Source organism: Hyaena hyaena, unplaced genomic scaffold (assembly GCF_003009895.1).
Source record: "Hyaena hyaena isolate Hyena2069 unplaced genomic scaffold, ASM300989v1 scaffold_375, whole genome shotgun sequence".
Lineage (NCBI taxonomy): Eukaryota > Metazoa > Chordata > Mammalia > Carnivora > Hyaenidae > Hyaena > Hyaena hyaena.
In genome coordinates, this window is record NW_024081006.1 from 219,150 (window position 1) to 238,754 (window position 19,605).

General features: G+C 45.6%; 1 protein-coding gene across 2 annotated transcripts in view; it reads right to left on the reverse strand.

The window, feature by feature from the left end:
• Window positions 1-16,754: 16,754 nt before the first annotated feature.
• Window positions 16,755-19,605, reverse strand: part of RFTN1 (raftlin, lipid raft linker 1) — a 204,102-nt gene continuing 201,251 nt past the window's right edge. For both annotated transcript variants that reach the window (XM_039250580.1, XM_039250581.1), the window contains exon 10: window positions 16,755-18,108. In XM_039250580.1, the coding sequence (XP_039106511.1) occupies window positions 17,728-18,108 (381 nt within the window). In that variant the 3' untranslated portion in view covers window positions 16,755-17,727. The remainder of the gene's footprint in view (window positions 18,109-19,605) is intronic.

Sequence of the window (19,605 nt, forward strand, 5' to 3'; positions counted from 1 at the left end):
CTCTTTCGTGTTGGGAGTGGAGGCGCAGGGCGAGCCTCCTCAGCACAGATGGGAGCAGAGGAAGGTACCATCCACGGCCTCTGTCCCCCCCACCACGGCCTCTGCCTGCTGTTGTCACAGAGCAAGGGCTACCTGTCCTCCCCACCACCCTGCCAGTGACTGTCACCATCTGTAACCTTCCTAGATGGGGCAGGTATGACCTTTGCTTGGACTGTAGTCCCTTCCAGCTCATTTCTGGTGCTGAGTGCTGGACAGTATTTCTGGTCTGTTGGCCAAGAATGGCCTGTTGCCTTGTTTGCTGGGCTAGTCACGATCTCTCTGGTACTCAGATTGAACTGACTCCAGCCAGAGCGGCATGGATTTATGGTGTAGAGGCTGAGTGTAGACTGGAGAGAGCCCTGGAGTCATACTGCTTACTAGATGGATGACCTTGAGCGAGTCCCTCAAGTGTGTCATGCCTCAGTTTGTAATTACACACATGTGTGCACACACTGGCTACTGCATATAAAATAGAGCTAATACTATGTACCTCCTAGGGCTGTTATGGGGACTGAATGTGATGAGTATGTTATTAATTTGCTATTCCTTATCTTATTCCGAAAGGATTTCAAGAGGCTGGATGGCTTAGATTTAGTCCACTAACCTTTAAGCTACATGCAGGTAGGGCCCTGTCTTGTTCAGTACTGTGCTTGGCACACAACAGGTGCTTAATAAATATTTCTTCCGCGGGTGAAAGGGACTGCCTAAGGTAATGAGCTGTGTTAAAGGACTTCTTTTTTTTTTTTTTTCCAATGTTTATTTATTTATTTTGAAAGAGAGGGAGAGAGAAAGAATCCCAAGCAGGCTCCATGCCATGAGTGCAGAGTTTGATATGGAGCTCGGTCCCAGAAATGTGAGATCATGACTGGAGCTGAAATCTAGTGTCAGATGTTGAACCAACCGGGCCCCCCAGGCGCCCCTAAAGGAATTCTTAGAGATCATCCTGACCTAATGAGTTTATGAAAAGATGTTTCCTTTTGTGACACGAGACACTTCTACAGTGTATTCAAGAGCTAGGTTAAGATGATGTATGAGTCTTTCTCAGACTTGAACTGTTGGTATGAGTACCAGCACTTACCAGAAAATGGAAAAAATACTTGGTCTTTCCCAAATAGTCCACCATCCCTCCCCCACAGGTGTCTACAGGTGTGCATGGAGCTCTGAGATAAAGGTGTTGCTTGGAACCCTGGTTCTGGAGTAAGGTAAGCCCCTACTTTAAAATCTTAACAATAATTATGAAAGAATCAATGCTTGATTCTTTTCTCTTTATCAGTTAGTCTAATATGAATTGGTGCCCAAGCAACCTCCAAAGCTGGTCGCTAGTGAGATTTTTTTAAAGTATCATTATGAACTCATGGCTTTCTGAATGTTTGATTGTATCTGTTGTGGACAAATTTTTGCTGTCCAGCTTGTTTCAGCCCCTGCTGTGTTAGTTGTGGGGGTTGCTGAGGTTTGAGGCTCTCAGAGTTGCAAACTGTGCTCTAATAAAAAAGAAGGAGGAATAGGAGATGAGTGTGGTGTCAGCACACTGTGTGGAGACAGTGTTTCCAGGACAGACTGGCCAACTGTGTCGTGCTGCTGGCAGGACAGGAAAGATGCGTTCCGATGAGCGGCCATTGATTTAGCAACTGGAAGGATCCCTGGTGATCTCGGTGAGATGAATGTTAAGAAAAAAAAAAAAACGTGAAGAATGCGGTAGCTTTAGGAGCAACTGGCAGGAAAGAAATTGTAATGAGTGAGGATAGATAATGGTTTCAAAGAGTTTTACTATGAAGGGAAAGAAAAAGATGGGAAAGGCAAGTATAGTCCATAAAACTCATCCCCACACCCCCTTTTCTTTTATTCCTTACGATTTTGTTTTAAAACTTTTTATTTCAAAATAACTTTAGATTTACAGAAGAGCTGCAAAGGGCTCCCATATACCTTTTACCCAGCTTCCCTGAATATCAACGTCCTACATAACCATGGTGAAATTATCAAAACTAAGAAGTCAACAGTAAAGTTGGTACAGTGCTATTAACCAAGCCAGAGTTGGTTATTTTTAAGATGAGAGAAATAACAGCCTGAAAAACTAAGAAAGAATCATTTAGTGGGATACCAGTTGGGGAGGTAGATGGCCTTTTCTGGAGGGTGAGAAGTTGGCTAAGTGTGATTTATTGAGCACCTAGTATGTGCAGTCACTGTGCTAGAGATTAAAGATAGGAAAGTATCTGGTTATCCAAGCAAGTTAAGTTTGTTGAAAAACTGAAAGTAGACCTGCTTTGGAGGGCAGAATGGTTTATTTGCAAGTGTCGCCAATTGAAAGGGAAGCTATAGAAGGCGGCTGGCTGGATAGGTCACTGGAGGATGACATCCTGTGAGTGGAGGCCTGGGAAGGGGCAATGGGAAGGGCTGTGCCCACACTCTGGAGACAGTGCTCAGGAAGGCTGTTACCACAGGTCGCAGAGCTGCTGCAGGTGTGTTCACGTGCGCTTGTGTGAATAGCAGTATGTGTGTGCATGCGCGGCGATCACCCGGGGGTCATTAGCCTTTGCTGGAGAGTTTTGTTTTCTTTCTGATTGGAAAATAGCAATTTCCGTCATTCCTGGGTACTGCAGATGATCGTATGCTGATAATTTAACCTGAGTGCTGTTATTTCATTTTATTTTAAATGAAACTCCAAGAAGTATGTTATTCTCATCTCTGAGAAGTAATGGGATGCCTTGTCTTTAATATTCTCCTCTCCTAATATGTGCCTCCGCAGCAGGCTGGTGATGACATATGAAGATACCTCCTAACCCCCCATCCACTCAAGGCGTGCACTGAAAAGTGTTTGTGTTCAGGAGTCCAGACTTCTTCCTTATTGAACAGGCATCTCCATCCAGTCTGTTCTGGGTTCTTAAACGCCCACACCTCCACACCGCCGACCCTCCCAACTCTCCACCCCTGCAGGAGCCCATAAGCCTGACCTCCATCTCATCTACATGTCCTAAGATTTTGTCTATTCCTTTGTTCTTTTTTAATTACCTGATGAATATGATTTTATCAAAAATCAAATAATATGAAAGTATGTGCACCAAAATGCCAAATCTTAAATCTTCTCTCCCATCCCATTCCCTGGCCTAGCGTGAACGTCTATGTAAAGAGCTTGCTAGGTATTAGACCTTTTGCAGTGTATTAATCTTGTACACACAGATACATGCACTTGTGAATTTCACTCTTGCGTGCTCCCAGCTATGGATGTATGCCATCATGTGTGTAATTACATCTCTATGATGGATGTCTGCACTCTTCCCAGTTTGGGCGTATTACAAACAGTACTGCCGGAAACAAACTTGTGTAATTTTTGTGCGTGTATCTTGTCATTTCTAGATCATTTGTTTTAAAAAATTTAGCCAGATCCTGTCATTTCTGGGTTATTTTTGGACCAAAAATTGGCTGGTATTGCCAAATGACCCTATAAAATGCCTAATCTACTTATATTCTAATGGAGTAACAGTACCCATTTCTCTGCTTTCTGACAACACTAGGTTAAGTCTTTAAAGTATGTTTCCTAGTCACATTAATTAAAAAATTAATTTCCTGATTGCTCCCTAGCAATTTTTGCTAAAATGTTTTAGCCATTTTTTTAGAATGGTGTGTTCACATTTTATGTCCATTTTGAGATCTTATGGATTTGTGACTCTTTATAAAATAGAATGCATGCTAAACTTTTGTCTGTATATGCACTGCAAATATTTTTTTCCCTATCTGTTATTGTCCCTGAGTTGTTTGTTATAACTTACACCAGATTTTTAAATTTATATATAATCAAATATTTTCCCTTGGCTTTTATGAATATACTTTCTTCTGATACTTTGGCAGCTCTTTAATTTATTGGGGATTAATTTTTGTGCTTGATGGGGGATAACTATTTGACTTTTCATATAGCTCTCTAGTTGCCCATCAATCACCATTTATCGAATATTCCACACTTTCCCTCAATGAATTGAAATGCCTCCTTTATCACATATGAAATTCCCACCTACAGATGGATTTTTTCCCCCTAGACTCTGTTCCATAGGTCTATTTATTTGTCCCTGCTCTGATACAGCACTGTTCTAATTATTACAGCTTTTTAGTGTATTCTGTATTTAACTCCTTTTTTTCCATCTCTAGATTATTTAAACACAAGGGTTTTACACATAGCAGTAGATGTTCATTTTCACAGGAAAAGTGATGGGAAATAGTAACTCTGGAGTTCACCTGAATTCACTGCTGGTCTAGATTTTGGTTGGAGTTCTATTATCAAATAAATACTACAGGAGCGCTTGGCATTTGACAAGACTTTGTTTTATCTCATTGAATTATCCACAACATCTGTGTGAAGTAGGCAAGGTGATCAGGGTGATAACTGTCCCATTTTACCCATAAGCACACATGGCTGGCAGTGACAATGTGTTACCTATGAGACTTGGTCTCCTTCCTCTCCACAGACCCAGCCCTTTGTTCCAAAATCCTCCCCCCTCATCAACAGGGTAGACTTGTTTCCCCTCCCCCCCTTCTTTTTAAAGAGAGACTCATTTAACCAGAACACCCCATTGCCAGAGCACTCCATTTAGTGAGATTTAAAAAAAAAAAAAAATCCAACTAAGCCTGTCCATTGGGACTATAAGCACCTAGAGAGAAGAAAAAGAATGAAGCAAGTTTAGCTGACTGCGTAGCAGGCTGGAGAGAAGAGGGTGCCAGGCATCAAGAGACCTAAGTCATCCGTTGTTTTACAGTCCCTGCCTGACTCACCATCTCTGTGACCTGCTCTCCTGATCTGTCAGATGGGTGGGACTACACAGCCTAAAATCCCTCTCAGCACAACCGTTCTGCAATTTTCCTGATGGAAAAAACGGGCCTTAGAGATAAAGGGGAGTGGAGGTTGGCCATTCTGATGAGAGATGACTAAGGAGGGTCTTAACTGTCTTTAAATATTTGATTCATTGTTGCAGTGACTGTTGTTTGCATCTCCAGTGTCCACAAAATAAGAAGAAACTGCCTGGGACTGAAGCAGGGGAAAAGTTTGGTTTGATGTAGAGGACTTTTGCACCGTAGTGCTGATTAAATTCTGGAATTGGGGCTCAGGAGAAATGGTGGATTCACCATTAATAAGAAAGAAAACTGACAACATTTGCCTGTTGGGGCTTAAGGTGGGCTGGACTGAGACAGCGGCTGAATTGATAGTTCCCTGGCTTCGTGAAAAGGAAGAGCTTTCTCAACAGCAACTTAGGCATTTCGGGATCCAGAAACTAACAAGCTTGCCAGTTGTCCTTCCTTCCAAGATGAGTTTCTTGTTCTTTTTGCTAAAGAATCAACAAGAGAGGAGGTACCCCGGAAGGTTTGCAAACAGAGGATCATTGCAGGAAGCATTTTAATACCCTGGTAAGTGAAATCTAAGTTTTATCTTCATTAAACCTTTATATTATTTAGAGGCAGCAGCAGAAAACCCAAAGCCATACTGAACTTACTATCTAGTGAGCAACACATTTAAATACAGAAGTATTTATTACTAAAGACTGCATCACTTATAGGGTAGAAAGCTTGCTTCCTTTTACTGGTCAACCAACATGGGATACATGTTTCCAAAATGTCTGTGGATTGAATGAATCCTTTTACTCTATTTCTTTTTTTTATGTTTTAAATGGAACCACCTTTTTATTTATTTATTTTTCCTTACAGTTTATTGTCAAGTTGGTTTCCATATAACACCCAGTGCTCATCCCAACAAATGCCCTCCTCCATGCCCATCTCCCCCCTTCCCCTCTCTCCCACCCCCATCAGCCCTCAGTTTGTTCTCGGTATTCAAGAGTCTCTCATGGTTTGCCTCCCTCCCTCTCCCCAACTATTTTTCCCCTTCTACTCCCCCATGGTCCTCTGTTAAGTTCCTCCTGATCCACTTACAAGTGAAAACATATGGTATCTGTCCTTCTCGGCCTGACATTTTGCTCAGCTAACACCCTCAAGTTCCATCCACATTGCTACAAATAGCCAGATTTCATTCTTTCTCATTGCCATGTAGTATTCCATTGTGTAGATAAACCACATCTTCTTGATCCATTCGTCAGTTGACATTTAGGCTCTTTCCATGTTTTGGCTATTGTTGAAAGCACTGCTGTGAACATTGGGATACATGTGCCCCTTTGCATCAGCACTCCTGTATCCCTTGGGTAAATTCCTAGTAGTGCTGTTGCTGGGTCATAGGGGAGTTCTATTATTAATTTTTTGAGGAGCCTATACACGGTTTTCCAGAGGGGCTGCACCAGTTTACATTCCCACCAGCAGTGTAGGAGGGTAACTGTTTCTCCACATCCTCACCAGCATCTAGAGTCTCCTGATTTGTTCATTTTAGCCACTCTGACTGCCATGAGGTGGTATTTCAGTGCGGTTTTGATCTGCATTTCCCTGATGACGACGGACACTGAGCATCGTTTCATGTGTCTGTTGGCCATCTGGATGTCCTCTTTGGAGAAGTGTCTGTTCATGTCTTCTGCCCATTTCTTTACTGGGTTGTTTGTTTTTCAGGTGTGGAGTTTGGTGAATTCCTTATCAATTTTGGATATAGCCCTTTATCTGATAATGTCATTTGTAACAGTCTTTTCCCATTCCGTTGGTTGTCTATTAGTTTTATTGATTGTTTTCTTTGCAGTACAGAAGCTTTTAATCCTGATGAGGTCCCAGTAGTTCATTTTTGCTCTTGATTCCCTTGTCTTTGGGGATGTGTCAAGTAAGAAATTACTGTGGTTGAGGTCAAGGAGGCTGTTTCCTGCTTTCTCCTCTAGGGTTTTGATGGTTTCCTGTCTCACATTCAGGTCGTTTATCCATTTTGAGTTTATTTTTGTGAATGATGTGAGAAAGTGATCTAGTTTCATTCTTTTGCATATTGCTGTCCAGTTCTCCCAGCACCATCTGTTAAAGAGGCTGTCTTTTTTCCACTGGATACTCTTTCCCGCTTTGTCAAAGACTAGTTGGCCATACATTTGTGGGTCCAATTCTGAGTCCTCTATTCTATTCCATTGGTCTGTGTGTCTGTTTTTGTGCCAATACCATACTGTCTTGATGATTGCAGCTTTGTAGTACAGGCTAAAGTCTGGGATTGTGATGCCTCCTATGTTGGTTTTCTTCTTCAATATTACTTTGGCTATTCGGGGTCTTTTGTGGTTCCATATAAATTTTAGGATAGTTTGTTCTAGTTTTGAGAAGAATGCTGGTGTAATTTTGATTGGGATTGCATTGAATGTGTAGATTGCTTTGGGTAGTAATGACATTTTAACTATATGTATTCTTCCTATCCATGAGCATGGAATGTTTTTCCATTTCTTTGTGTCTTCTTCAATTTCCTTCATAAGTTTTCTATAGTTTTCATCATACTGATGTCCTATATCTTTCGTTAGGTTTATTCCTAGGTATTTAATGGTTTTTTGTGCAATTGTGAATGTGATTGGTTTCTTGATTTCTCTTTCTGTTGCTTCATTGTTGGTGTATAAAAATGCAACCGATTTTTGTACATTGATTTTGTACCCTGCAACTTTGCTGAATTCATGGATCAGTTCTAGTAGGCTTCTGGTGGAGTCTGTCGGGTTTTCTATGTAGAGTATCATGTCTTTGTGAAAAGTGAAAGTTTGACTTCTTTGCCAATTCTGATGCCTTTTATTTTCTTTTGTTGTCTGATTGCTGATGCTAGGACTTCAAGCACTACGTTAAACAACAGTGGTAAGAGTGGACTTCCATGTCGTGTTCCTGATTTCAGGGGGAGAGCTCTCAGTTTTTCCCCATTGAGGATGATGTTAGCTGAGGGCTTCTCATAGATGGCTTTTATGATGTTTAAGTAAGTTCCTTCTATCCCAACTTGATCTCGCGGGTTGTTATTAAGAACGGATGCTGTATTTTGACAAATGCTTTTTCTGCATCTATCGACAAGATCATATGGTTATTATCTTTTTTTTTTTTAATGTTTTATTTATTTTTGGAGAGAGAGAGATAGAGACAGTGTGAGCAGGGGAAGGTCAGAGAGAAAGAGACACAGAATCTGAAGCAGGCTCCAGGCCCTGAGCTAGCTGTCAGCACAGAGGCTGATGCGGGGCTTGAACCCATGAACCTTGAAATCATGACCTGAGCTGAAGTTGGACACTTAACCAACTCAGCCACCTAGGCGCCCCATCTTTTCTATTGTTAATGTGATGTATCACAGATTTTTTGCAAATATTGAACCGGCCCTTTAACTCAGGAATGAATCCCACTTGATCATGGTGGGTAATTCTTTTTATGTGCTGTTGAATTCGATTTGCAAGTTTTCTTATTGAGGATTTTTGCATCTGTATTCATCAAGGATATTGGCCTGTAGTTCTCTTTTTTTTGCTGGGTTTCTGTCTGGCTTGGGAATCAAAGTGATGCTGGCTTTGTAAAATGAGTCCAGAAGTTTTCCTTCAATTTCTATTTTTTGGAATAGCTTGAGAAGAAAGGGTATTAACTCTGATTTAAATGTCTGGTAGAATTCCCCAGGGAAGCCAGCTGGCCCAGGGCTCTTATTTGTTGGGAGATTTTTGATAACTGACTCCATGTCTTCACTAGTTATGGGTCTGTTCAGATTTTCTATCTCTCCCCGTTTGAATTTTGGTAGTGCATGTGTGTTTAGGAATTTGTCCATTTCTTCTAAGTTGTCCAGTTTGTTGGCATATAATTTTTCATAGTATTCCCTGATAATTGCTTGTATTTCTGAGGGGCTAGTTGTAATAAGTTGATTTTCATTCATGATTTTGTCTATTTGGATGCTCTCTCTTTTCTTTTTGAGAAGCCTGCCTAGAGGTTTGTCAATTTTGTTTATTTTTTCAAAAAACCAACTCTTGGTTTCATCGATCTGTTCAACTGTTTTTTTTTTTGGATTCTATATTGTTTATTTCTGCCCTGATTTTTATTATTTCTCTTCTTCTACTGGTTTTGGGGTGCTCATGTTGCTCTCCTTCTAGTTCCTTTAGGTGAGCTGTTAGATTTTGTATTTGCGCTTTTTCTAATTTCTTGAAATAGGCCAGGAGTGCAATGTACTTTCCTCTTAGGACTGCCTTTGCCACATCACAAAGAGTTTGGAGTATTTTCAGTTTCATTTGTTTCCATCTATCTTGAAATTTCTTCTCTAATTGCTTGATTGGTCCATTCGTTCTTTAGTAGGATGTTCTTTTACCTCCATGTTTTTGCAGGCTTTCCAGACTTTTTGCTGTGATTGATTTCAAGTTTCATAGCATTGTGATCTGAAAGTGTGCATGGTATTATCTAAATTCTTTTATATTTATTCGGAGGGCTGCTTTATGTTCCAGTATGTGACCTATCTTGGAAATGTGCCATACACACTTGAGAAGAAAGTGAATTCCATGGCCTCAGGATGTAGAGTTCTAAATATATCTGTCAAATCCATTTGGTCCAATGTGTCATTCAAGTCCATTGTTTCTTAAGTGATCTTATGTCTATCTAGTTGGTCTATCCATTGCTGTAAGTGGAGTATTAGAGTCCCCTGCTATTAGCACATTCTTATCCATAAGATTGTTTCTGTTTGTGATTAGTTGTTTTATGTATTTGGGTGCTCCAGTATTTGGTGCGTAGACATTTATAATTGTTAGCTCTTCCTGATGGATAGACCTTGTAGTTATTATATAATGCCCTTCTTCATCCCTTGTTACTGTCTTTAAAGTCAGTTTGTCTGATAAAAGTATGGCTACTCCGGCTTTCTTTTGACTTCCAGTAGGATGATAGATATTTCTCTATCCCTTTACTTTCAATCTGAAGGTGTCCTCGGGTCTAAAATGAGTCTCTTATAGACAGCAGATAGATGCATTTTGTTTTTTTATCCATTCTGCTACCCTATGTCTTTTGATTGGAGCACTTAGTGTTTATATTCAGTGTGATTATTGAAAAATATGGGTTTAGAGTCATTGTGTTCTTTGCAGTGCATCCATGGTGGTCTTGCTCTGGGCTCTGGTGTTAAAAAAAAAAAAAATCTCTGTAGCAGGGATGGGCATGGTTTGGTGTAGGCAAGTCTCACGTCCACTGCGTCCCGCGGGCCACACTCTGAGGCCCTGCCTTGGTGGTTGTGGGGAGATAAATGGTGGTGCCCCAATCCCTTCTCGAACCAAGTGTTGCAAATCACTCTTTTGGGTCTGATCTCCCTGTGCCGTGGGTGTAGCCAGGGTGGGCCGTGTTCTCTGTCCCAAGCCACGCCTCATTTCCAGATCTTAGTCCGTGTGTTTTATTGATATTTCCCAAAATGTAATCCCACAGGCCGGGCCACTTCCCAGCTGGGGATCGAGCCGGGAGAGCAGCAGAGCAGTTCTCCTGGTGCCACCTGGGAGCGGGGCACCCAGCCCAGTGTCAGCACCACAGCTGACAGCACACAGAGGATCACCCTCTGAACGCCCTGCAGTTAGGGATGGGATGTTAGGACCCTGTCCGTCCCAGGACGAGGTTTTTCTCTTCTCCAGGGGCAGTTCTGTGAGCAATTTCAGCCGCTCTTTCTCTTCCCTGTGGAGGGGGGGGCTCCCTCCCCTTCGTGTCTCTGGTCCCACCCCGTTTGTATCTTCCCCAGTGCACAATCACCCACCTATGAGGTTGTCTTTTTAGTGGACTCTGTCTCTTTTCCTCCCAGACTCCTGCGGTTCAGTGTCCTTTGTCTTCAGTCCTTCTCTGTTTGAGAGATGGTGGCGAGCGAAGTGTGTGGAGCTCCCTACTTCTCCACCATCTTGCCTCTTTCCTCCCTTTGGCTGTAATTGTCGCCATTAAAAATTGTTTTGACGTAAAACTTAGGATCTGTCCTTCTGACCCCAGACAAATAGTTCCTGTTGTACAACGCATACCTTACCCATGGTACCTCCCCACCAGCTGCTTCTGTTTGCTGACAACTCCCTCCCTCCAGAAATTAAAGACCTATTCTTTGGGTCTTAAGGGAAGCATCAAGACACGTTTTAGTGACTTTGTAGAATCATATTGAATTAGTCACTCAAATCCTGAAAACTAATCCATGAGAGGAGTTCTAGAAAAGTTTTAAACAATGGGATTATCACGGGAGTATTTATTATTTTGAGGAAATGTTTATTTCATTTTATTTTTTAAAAATATTTTGAGAGCGTGGGCAGAGAGTGAGGGGGAGAGAGAATGCCAAGCAGGTTCCGATATGTCAGTTGGCGCCTGATGTGGGGCTTGAACACACCAAATGTGAGATCATGGCCTGGGTTGAAATCAAGAGTCAGCTGCTTAACTGACTAAGTCACCCCAGACACCCCTATTCCAAAGAAATACTTTAAATAAGGACAGTCCTCGTTGGTTTCTGGTGTGGCTGGTAGCTTCCAAACCTCCCTCACCATTCAGTTGCAGAATCCAGTCAATTTTTGCTCCTAAATTACTCTCAAAGTTCCCCTCTTCTCTCCCTCTCCACTGAAGTGCAAACCACCCACACTCCCACCTGGACTAACATACCAGCCTCCTTCTGCACCCTCTCTGAGCCCCCTGCACACCTTTCTCCTTCAGTAGCCAGAGAGATCTTTTAAAAATATAAATTTGACATCATCTCCCTGTTTAAAACTGGTCAACGGCCCCCCATGACTCCTGGGAGGACCATAGTCCTTACCATGGTTCATGAGGTTCAGGTGCCTCAGGCCCTGCCCATCCATCTCTGTCTCTCATTTCACCGTTGCTACTCCCCACCCCTACCTGCACACACACACACGCGCACACACACACACACACACACGGCTCTGCGAATCTGCTCTAGTAGATTTCTTTCAGTTACATGAACATAAGCTGCTTTCTTCAGAGCCTGCCCTCAAATTCCTCCTGTTCAGTCCTGCTTCCTCATTGCTAACATCTGTATAGCACTTACTTTGTGCCAGACGCTCTGGAAGCACTTTGCATATACTCCTTTCATTCTCACAGCTACGTTGATCTCCATTTTACAGATGAGGCAACCGCGGCACAGACGGGTTAGGTTCCTTGCCCAAGGCCACCCCACCTGGTAGGCGGCAGAGTCAGGATTCTAGCGGGGCAGTGTGGCTCCAGGCCACGCTCTGAGCTGTGAGGCACACTGCTTCCCTGTGGACTGCTCACCTGACTGCTCATCTTTCAGCAGAGCCTTCTGTGAGCAGGTCACATCTCCCTGTCCCTGGCTTCATGGGGTCCCGCACTTCTCACCACTCTCTGCAAGTACTGCTACTGGTCCAGGAACCTAGTGTGTGGGGTAAGCCCCGAGGGAGCCAGGACAGGGTCTGTCTCATTCATGGCTCTCTTCCCAGCACTGTGTGTAGGACTTAAAACCACATAGGTGGGGGCGCCTGGGTAGTAGCGTGGTCAGTTAAGTGTCTGACTTCAGCTCAGGGCATGATCTCACGGTTCTCAAGTTTGAGCCCACATTGCACTCTCTGCTGTCAGCTCAGAGCCCACTTGGGATCCTCTGTCCCCACCCCCCTCTCTGCCCCTACTCGCTCATTCTCTCTCAAAAATAAACATTAAAAAAAACATGCAACAACTATCTATGTGTGTGGAAACTGATCCCCTCGTGCTGTGGAAATGCACAGGTCTGCCACAACCTGCTGACTCTGCAGGGAAATGCCACACCCCACGGTGTCGTGGGGGCTGGAGGAAAAAGCACCTCGCAGGCTCAGAGAGCAGCTCTCAACAACCAGAGTTAGTTAGAGTTCTTAGTCTGGCTACAGAAATGATCACTATCAACAGGAACCTGTGGTGAACATTAGTTTTGCTTCCTTCCCTGGCAAGTCACGTCAGAAATCCCAGCCAAAAACTTGGGTCACTTGTCCTTAGATTTAATGTCCACATGCTTCCCTGTTCCAAACTCTGGGGACCAGGTACAGGAAAGCCAGACTCTCCTGGGAGGCTGCACAGCTCGCTGGGCAGGTCACGGGGTGGGCAGGGCCCTAATCGCCAGAGGCGCGCCCTGCACTGCTCACGCAGTCCGCTCCAACACTTCCCGCTGGGCTGTTGGGAGACGCAACCCACTGGCACAGCTGGGGAGTCAGTGCTGAGCCACCTCGAGGCTGCTGCCTACACCCCAGTCTTTTCTCCTTCCCCCTCTCACCAGCCCTTTCACGAGCCTTTATTCCCAACTGCCGCTCTTGGCCTGCTCGTGGTGGGGGGGCCCAGAGCCCGTATCACACTGCCCCACGGGGTCTCCCAGGGTCAGCAAGGCCCCGTAAAAGCTAAATGTGTTGCCTGAGTGATGAGTTTTGGGTAAACATGAACCTCCTAATAAGCACTGCTCCATCTGAGAGCTATTTCTGAAACACGCCTTATTTTTTTAAAACTGCCGTAATTATGCATTTAGAGTACTGATAAAATGCGCTTCATAAGAAATGAATTAATTAGAACGTCTGGTCCTAATGTTTTCTTGAAGTTAGTCCCATCAAGCATTACTCAAGTATGACTAGTTAGGAGATTTGAAAAAATTCATACAAGGACTGGACTGATGCTGACAGTATTGTCACGTACAGACCACTAACAAAACGTGAAGACTTTGAAAACATTAAAGTATTTCTGTTAGTCAGGATGAGCTATGCTGTGCTTCCGTAGCAGATAAACCTTATGTTCTCAGTGGGTTAGCGTAACTCATTTTTTTTTTTGAGTGTTTATTTTTGAAGAAGAGAGACAGAGGATGAGTGGGGGAGGGGCAGAGAGAGGGAGGCACAGAATCCAAAGCAGGCTCCAGGCTCTGAGCTGTCAGCACAGAGCCTGATGTGGGCCTTGAACTCACAAGCCGTGAGATCATGACCTGAGCCATAGTTGGACACTTAACCGACTAACCACCCAGGAGCCCCTAGCATAGATCATTTTGATGTACTCTCATGTCACCGTCCATCTTGAACTATGCCAAGAGTGTCGGGGAAGAGAGGGCAGAGGTGGCATGAGGTGGTTTGTAAAGGTCAGTCCTAGAAGTGGCCTGCATCACATCTGCTCGTGTCCCATTGGCCAGAATCCAGTCACACGGCCCCAGAGTGCAGAGAGGCTGGAAGTACGTGAGTCTGGACACAGGCTGAGCATCTTCATTACCTGCCCACATTAGGATTAGCTGACCCCCACACTAGGCACTTTGCATGTAAAAATCTAATGAGGTGGGGGTCAGCCCCATTTCACACATGGCGACACTGGCGCTTGGAGATGTGGAGAAATTAACTCGAGATTACATGTGTAGGTTAGCATCCTAACCAGCCGATTCCAGAGCCCAGCTGGGCTTTTCTGCTGCAGGAAGCCGAATGTCGAATGGGCTCACTGCTTCATTAACATGGGTGTCCTTAGGCTCTCCATGTGGCAATTCTTTGTCTTTGTGGCCATATGCACTTGAGAGCACTATACCTGAATTGCGTTCAGCAGAATAAGATTTCCTACCCACTCACTACCCTCCCCTGAACCTCTGGAGGTGGAGAAGAGGTCTTGAAAATACTCTCCTGGCCTAAGACTCAGGATTTCAGCCATAGCTTCAGAAGAACTTCTTGTTTGTTCCTGGGAGAGAGATTTTTTCCCCCTTCCAAAAACCTCTTTCCACAGGCAAACCAACGGGACTGAAGAACGAACAGAACCCTCCACGGCAGTGTTGCAGTCCCTCCCATGAGGCCAGACTTGGCCTCCCCTTATCGTGGTGCCTCTAACTCCCTGGAATGCCCCATCAAGCTGGGTGGCGGTGGCAGCAAGGCCATCGAAGTCACCTAGGCCCCCACTTAAGTCACCCGATCACCCCCAGAACTTCCCATTCCTTCCAGACCTGCTGTGACAGGTGCAAAGACCGACGGCCACGTGCACAAGCCTCCTACAAGCCTCTGCGGCTTTTCCCGGCCATGAGGCCTCGTCCAGGCCAACAATGGACTTTCACCCCATCGGCAATCCTGGGAGAGGAAAATTCCCTTCAGGAATCCCGCCGCTTAAAAGGCACATGGAGGAGGCTGGGTGGAGTGTTGGGGTGTTGGTTATTTACCTTTTGTAAAAAGCATTTCAGGGGCACCTGGGTGGCTTAGTTGGTTAAGCGTCCGACTTTCGCTTGGGTCATGATCTCACGGTTCGTGGGTTAGAGCCCCACGTCGGGCTCTGTGCTGACTGCCAGCTCAGAGCCTGGAGCCTGTTTCAGTCTGTGACTCCCTTTCTCTCTGACCCTCCCCTGCTCACGCTGTCTCTCTCTCTCTCCTAGAAATAAATTAAAAAAAAAAAGCATTTCATTTCACAAGGAACAGGCTGTGATTCAGCTCACAATCCTGTGGCCAGTGGCTCTTGCCCTTGGCTGCACCCTAGAATCCCCAGGGGGGTTACAAACCGGGAACGAAGGCCACTGCCTAGGGTGGCCACTCCAGTCTCCGGCAGGACCCAGGTATCAGGAGCTTGTAAAGCTCCTCCAGTCAGCCAAGGTGAGAACCGCCTCAGGTAGACTAATATTTTGCCAGATGTCAGCAGGAGTGTGGAGAAGCTGGAAAAGACAGAGACATCCAGGAATTACTTGTTAGCCTGGCGCTAGGGCCAGACCCCCTGAGGAATTCAAATTAGCTACAGTCACCTTTGTTTTCCCCAAAACACACAGAGCCAGTGTCTGTGTCACCTAATTATTGAAAAATGTACCTACTGCTGAGTGATACAGGTCATCCACCTGAAGGGGTGCGGGCTGGGACCAAGTGCTTCCCAAAGTTGTCAAGATGGCCATCGTTTTTGTCCCAGTCTCTGCTAACTACCGTATTTTTAAAAAGCCATGATCTTTGAAGATATAAGCTAAGAGATAATTTTTTTTTTTTTAATGTTTTATTTATTTCTAGGAGAGAGAGAGAGAGAGACAGCGTGAGCAGGGAAGGGTCAGAGAGAGAGGGAGTCACAGACTGAAACAGGCTCCAGGCTCTGAGCTGGCAGTCAGCACAGAGCCCGACGCGGGGCTCGAACCCACGAACCGCGAGATCATGACCTAAGCGAAAGTCGGACGCTTAACCGACTAAGCCACCCAGGCGCCCCGAGATAATTTTTAAAATCAGTGCGAACAGAGCCTTCAGCCTTTTTAGGGAAGCTCTGGGGCTTGGTGGTGGAGGTTTGTTCAAAAACCAAGAGGAAAACAACTGGGGTGTCGGGATGACTCCGTCGGTTAACCATCAGACTCTTGGTTTCGGCTCAGGTCACGATCTCAGTTTTGTGGGTTCGAGCCCTGTGTCAGGCTCTGCGCTGGTGGTGCGGCACCTGCTTGGGATTCCCTCTCTCCCCCTTGCTCTCTGTCCCTCCCCAAGTTGTGTTGTCTCTCTCTCAAAATAAATAAGCTTTATTAAAAAAAAAAAAACTGTACAATGTGGCCGTACCGGGTTTTCAATGCTGCCCTATAAAATATAGTACAAACGTGTATTTTAGCAAACTTGCAAACAAGGAAGAGAATTGCTTCATGAAATAATTTACTTAAAGGTCTGGAAACATGCATAGAAGCCGATGTAGGGCTTTTAAAATTATGTGTTTCTACCACCCCGGGTAGTGGGAAGTGGCTGTGCCCTGCCTTACCTGGTGACACCTGGATCCCACTTTCCATCTTCTTCCTACAAATGACAGGAAGCCACCGTGTGTCTACCTGGCTCTGTCTGCTGTTTTCCATAGGAACTTCATTTTCTTCTCCCAAATTACCCTGCTGCCAGGAGTCAGAAACTTCTACAGAGTGTACGGGCACTGTGGAGTCGCGTCCTTGGGACATTAGGCTAGGACACAATATCCAATACTCAGAATGCACTAAACTCATATATGATTTATTGCTTTAAGTAACTAAACAAGAAAAGAGAAAGGCTGTTGTTTGGGTCAGGAAAATCGGCATTCTCTCTCCACGGTTCACCAGTTGCATCTACTTAAAGCCTTAACAGTACTTTCTGGACAATATAAACACATGACAGCATACATGGAGACAACTTGGCCAATGATACACTGATTACAATAGCACATAACAAGAGCTCCCAACCAGTCGGGTGGCCCTGAAAGAAGGAGCGTGTGTTCATATAATGTGCTGAGTACAAAATCTTTAAAAAAATTTTTTGGCATTAATACTAATACAGAATACTTTCTTGGAAATTCTGCAAGAGCAGGTGTACACACAGAATTACCTCTTCATTTCCAGATTACCAGTATCTATGAGAATACGTCAAGAAAAGCCAGGAGGTGGGCACCTCCCCGCCCCACTGTCATTTTCTTTGTCAGAGCAGCAGGGTGTGTGGGGTTTAGATGGAGACGGCCACCTGATGGGCCTCCAGGGGGTGTTACGTCACCAGGTAGCTGCAGAGGAAGCACAGGATGGACAATGCCCCGGCAGGCTGTGGGAACGAACGGCAAACAGCCTTGGTTTGTAGCCAGGGAGGTCCACGGGTGGACTTGATTCAAATGCTCCCTGGGGAGCCTGGGGGGTGGAGACAGGCACTGACTGGATGGGCCAGTCTCTGCCATGGGACGGGGAAACAGACGAAGAAATAACCTGACCTCTTGCACTCTAACACTGGGGCATTAGGACACATTTCTAATGGGTATGCAGAGACCAACACTGTCAGGGACCCACCCTCGGAGGGCCTGGGTGAGCTCACGAGAAGAGGTCAAGCCAAGCCGAAGGGTAACACGTGACACTGGGGCAAACCGGCCCCCCACCAAGAGGCCGGCACGCTGCCCCCGCTTTGCCAGCGCAACAGGCGTGAACCACCACCTGCTCCGGACTCAGTTGTCCCCCACTGTCTCGGGCTCTGCAGCCACTTCCTCGGCGCCTCCCTCCCTGGCATCCTCTCCCGGATGGGAGTGCCCAGCGCAACCCCCCTCCGGGGCCCTGCAATGGCCCGAGGGACCGTTTTGCACAGCCCCGCCCTCCACACCGAGCTTTCCTTCTGTGATCTCCTGGATGGGCGCCTTCAGCTCCTCGGAGGCCTCATCGTCCGGATGCAGGCCCAGCACACAGTTCCCCACGTCTCCGGCTTTGCAAAACTGGTCTTCTAAATTCTTCTCATTCTCTTCCGCTTGTCGCTGGTCTCTGGCGCTGATTTTACCTTTGGATTTCCTCATCTGCCTGTTGTGCATGTCTTCTCGGGAAAAACGCCACTGGAACTAGAAATGAGAGAGGGTGGGGATAAATAAATGCAGTCTTCATGAACCTAGCACCTCGCCTGATTGCCTGCCTGCACTCGCACCCATCGCCTGTCGGAGCAAGACGCGATTCCCAGTATTACTGGAGCAGAGCGTTAACAGCAGCAAACCTGAATCATGGTCCACACACATCATGCCCACCATGAGAGCCTGCTTGATGTCTTCCATGCAGTGTATTTTATTTTTTATTTTTAAATGTTTATTTTTTAAATTTACTTATTTATTTTTGAGAGAGCGAGCGAGTGAGCATGTGCACAGGGAGGAGCAGAGAGAGGGAGACACAGAATTCCAAGCAGGCTCTGTGTGCTGTTAGCACAGAGTCTGATGCGGGGCTTGAACCCATGAACTGTGAGATCATGACCTGAGCCGAGATCGAGAGTCAGACGCTCAACCGACTGAGCCACCCAGCTAGCCCCATGCACTGTATTTTAGATGTGGATTTCAGGGGACACTGGAGATGAGGGGGTATGTCTTTCAAACTGGCTCTGGGAAAGGAGGTCCCGAAGTCCTATTATTTGGGGAAGCAGAACGGGAGAAGGCACATGGGGCCTGCCCCTCCATGGTGTTCGCTACTTGCCTCCCTTCTGAGCAGGCTGTGGGTTACCGAGCGCTGGGCCCACATTCTCACCAGATCACCTGAGTTAGAAGAGCACAGAGAACAGGGGCCCGGTGTGCCCCACCCTCCTGTCTCAGCTCTGAACAACTTCCAAAGGCCATCCCAGCTCCAGGGCTCCCTGGGAGTTGGCTAATAAAGCCACTGCTGTGACTGCATCACAGCCCATCTTCCCCCCTCCCCATTCCTGTGCCCTCCTTTCCCCATAGGTGTTCCCCAGGGCCCTCCCCCACCCAAATCTATCAAAGAAAGGCTCCTGGGGAGCCTGACCTGCAGTGAAGCATTTCCCCATGTGACAGGGAGGTCAACAGAGTCTCAGAGAGGACAAGGTTGCCCAGACGGTAACAGAGCTGGACAAGAACAGGTCATGGGGAAGATGTGGCAGGAGACTTCACGAAGAGTCTTTGCCACTCACCAGCCTGATTTCTCACTCAGTGGCCTCGTGTTCTCATCTATAAAATGGGACAGTAACTCTAACGTAAGTCAACATTACTTAACTCGACTTTCTGTAAAAACAACATTGGAAACTTTCTGTGAAAGTCAGATAATAAATATTCTAGGCTTTGCAGGCCATATGGCCTCTGTTACAACCCTTTGACTCCACTGCTGTATCATAAAAGCAGTCACAGTTGACATGTAATGAATGTGTGTGTGACTGTATTCCAATAAAACTTTATCCACAAAAACAGGTGGTGGGCCGCATTTGGCCCAGGGGCCATGCCTCAGTTTGCCAACCCCTGCCTTAAAGGGTACCAATGTGGATTCAGTCCATGTAATGCATCGTAGCACCACGACAGTCCATGTAATTACCTTAGCACACGCCTGATGTATAACATACCAGACAT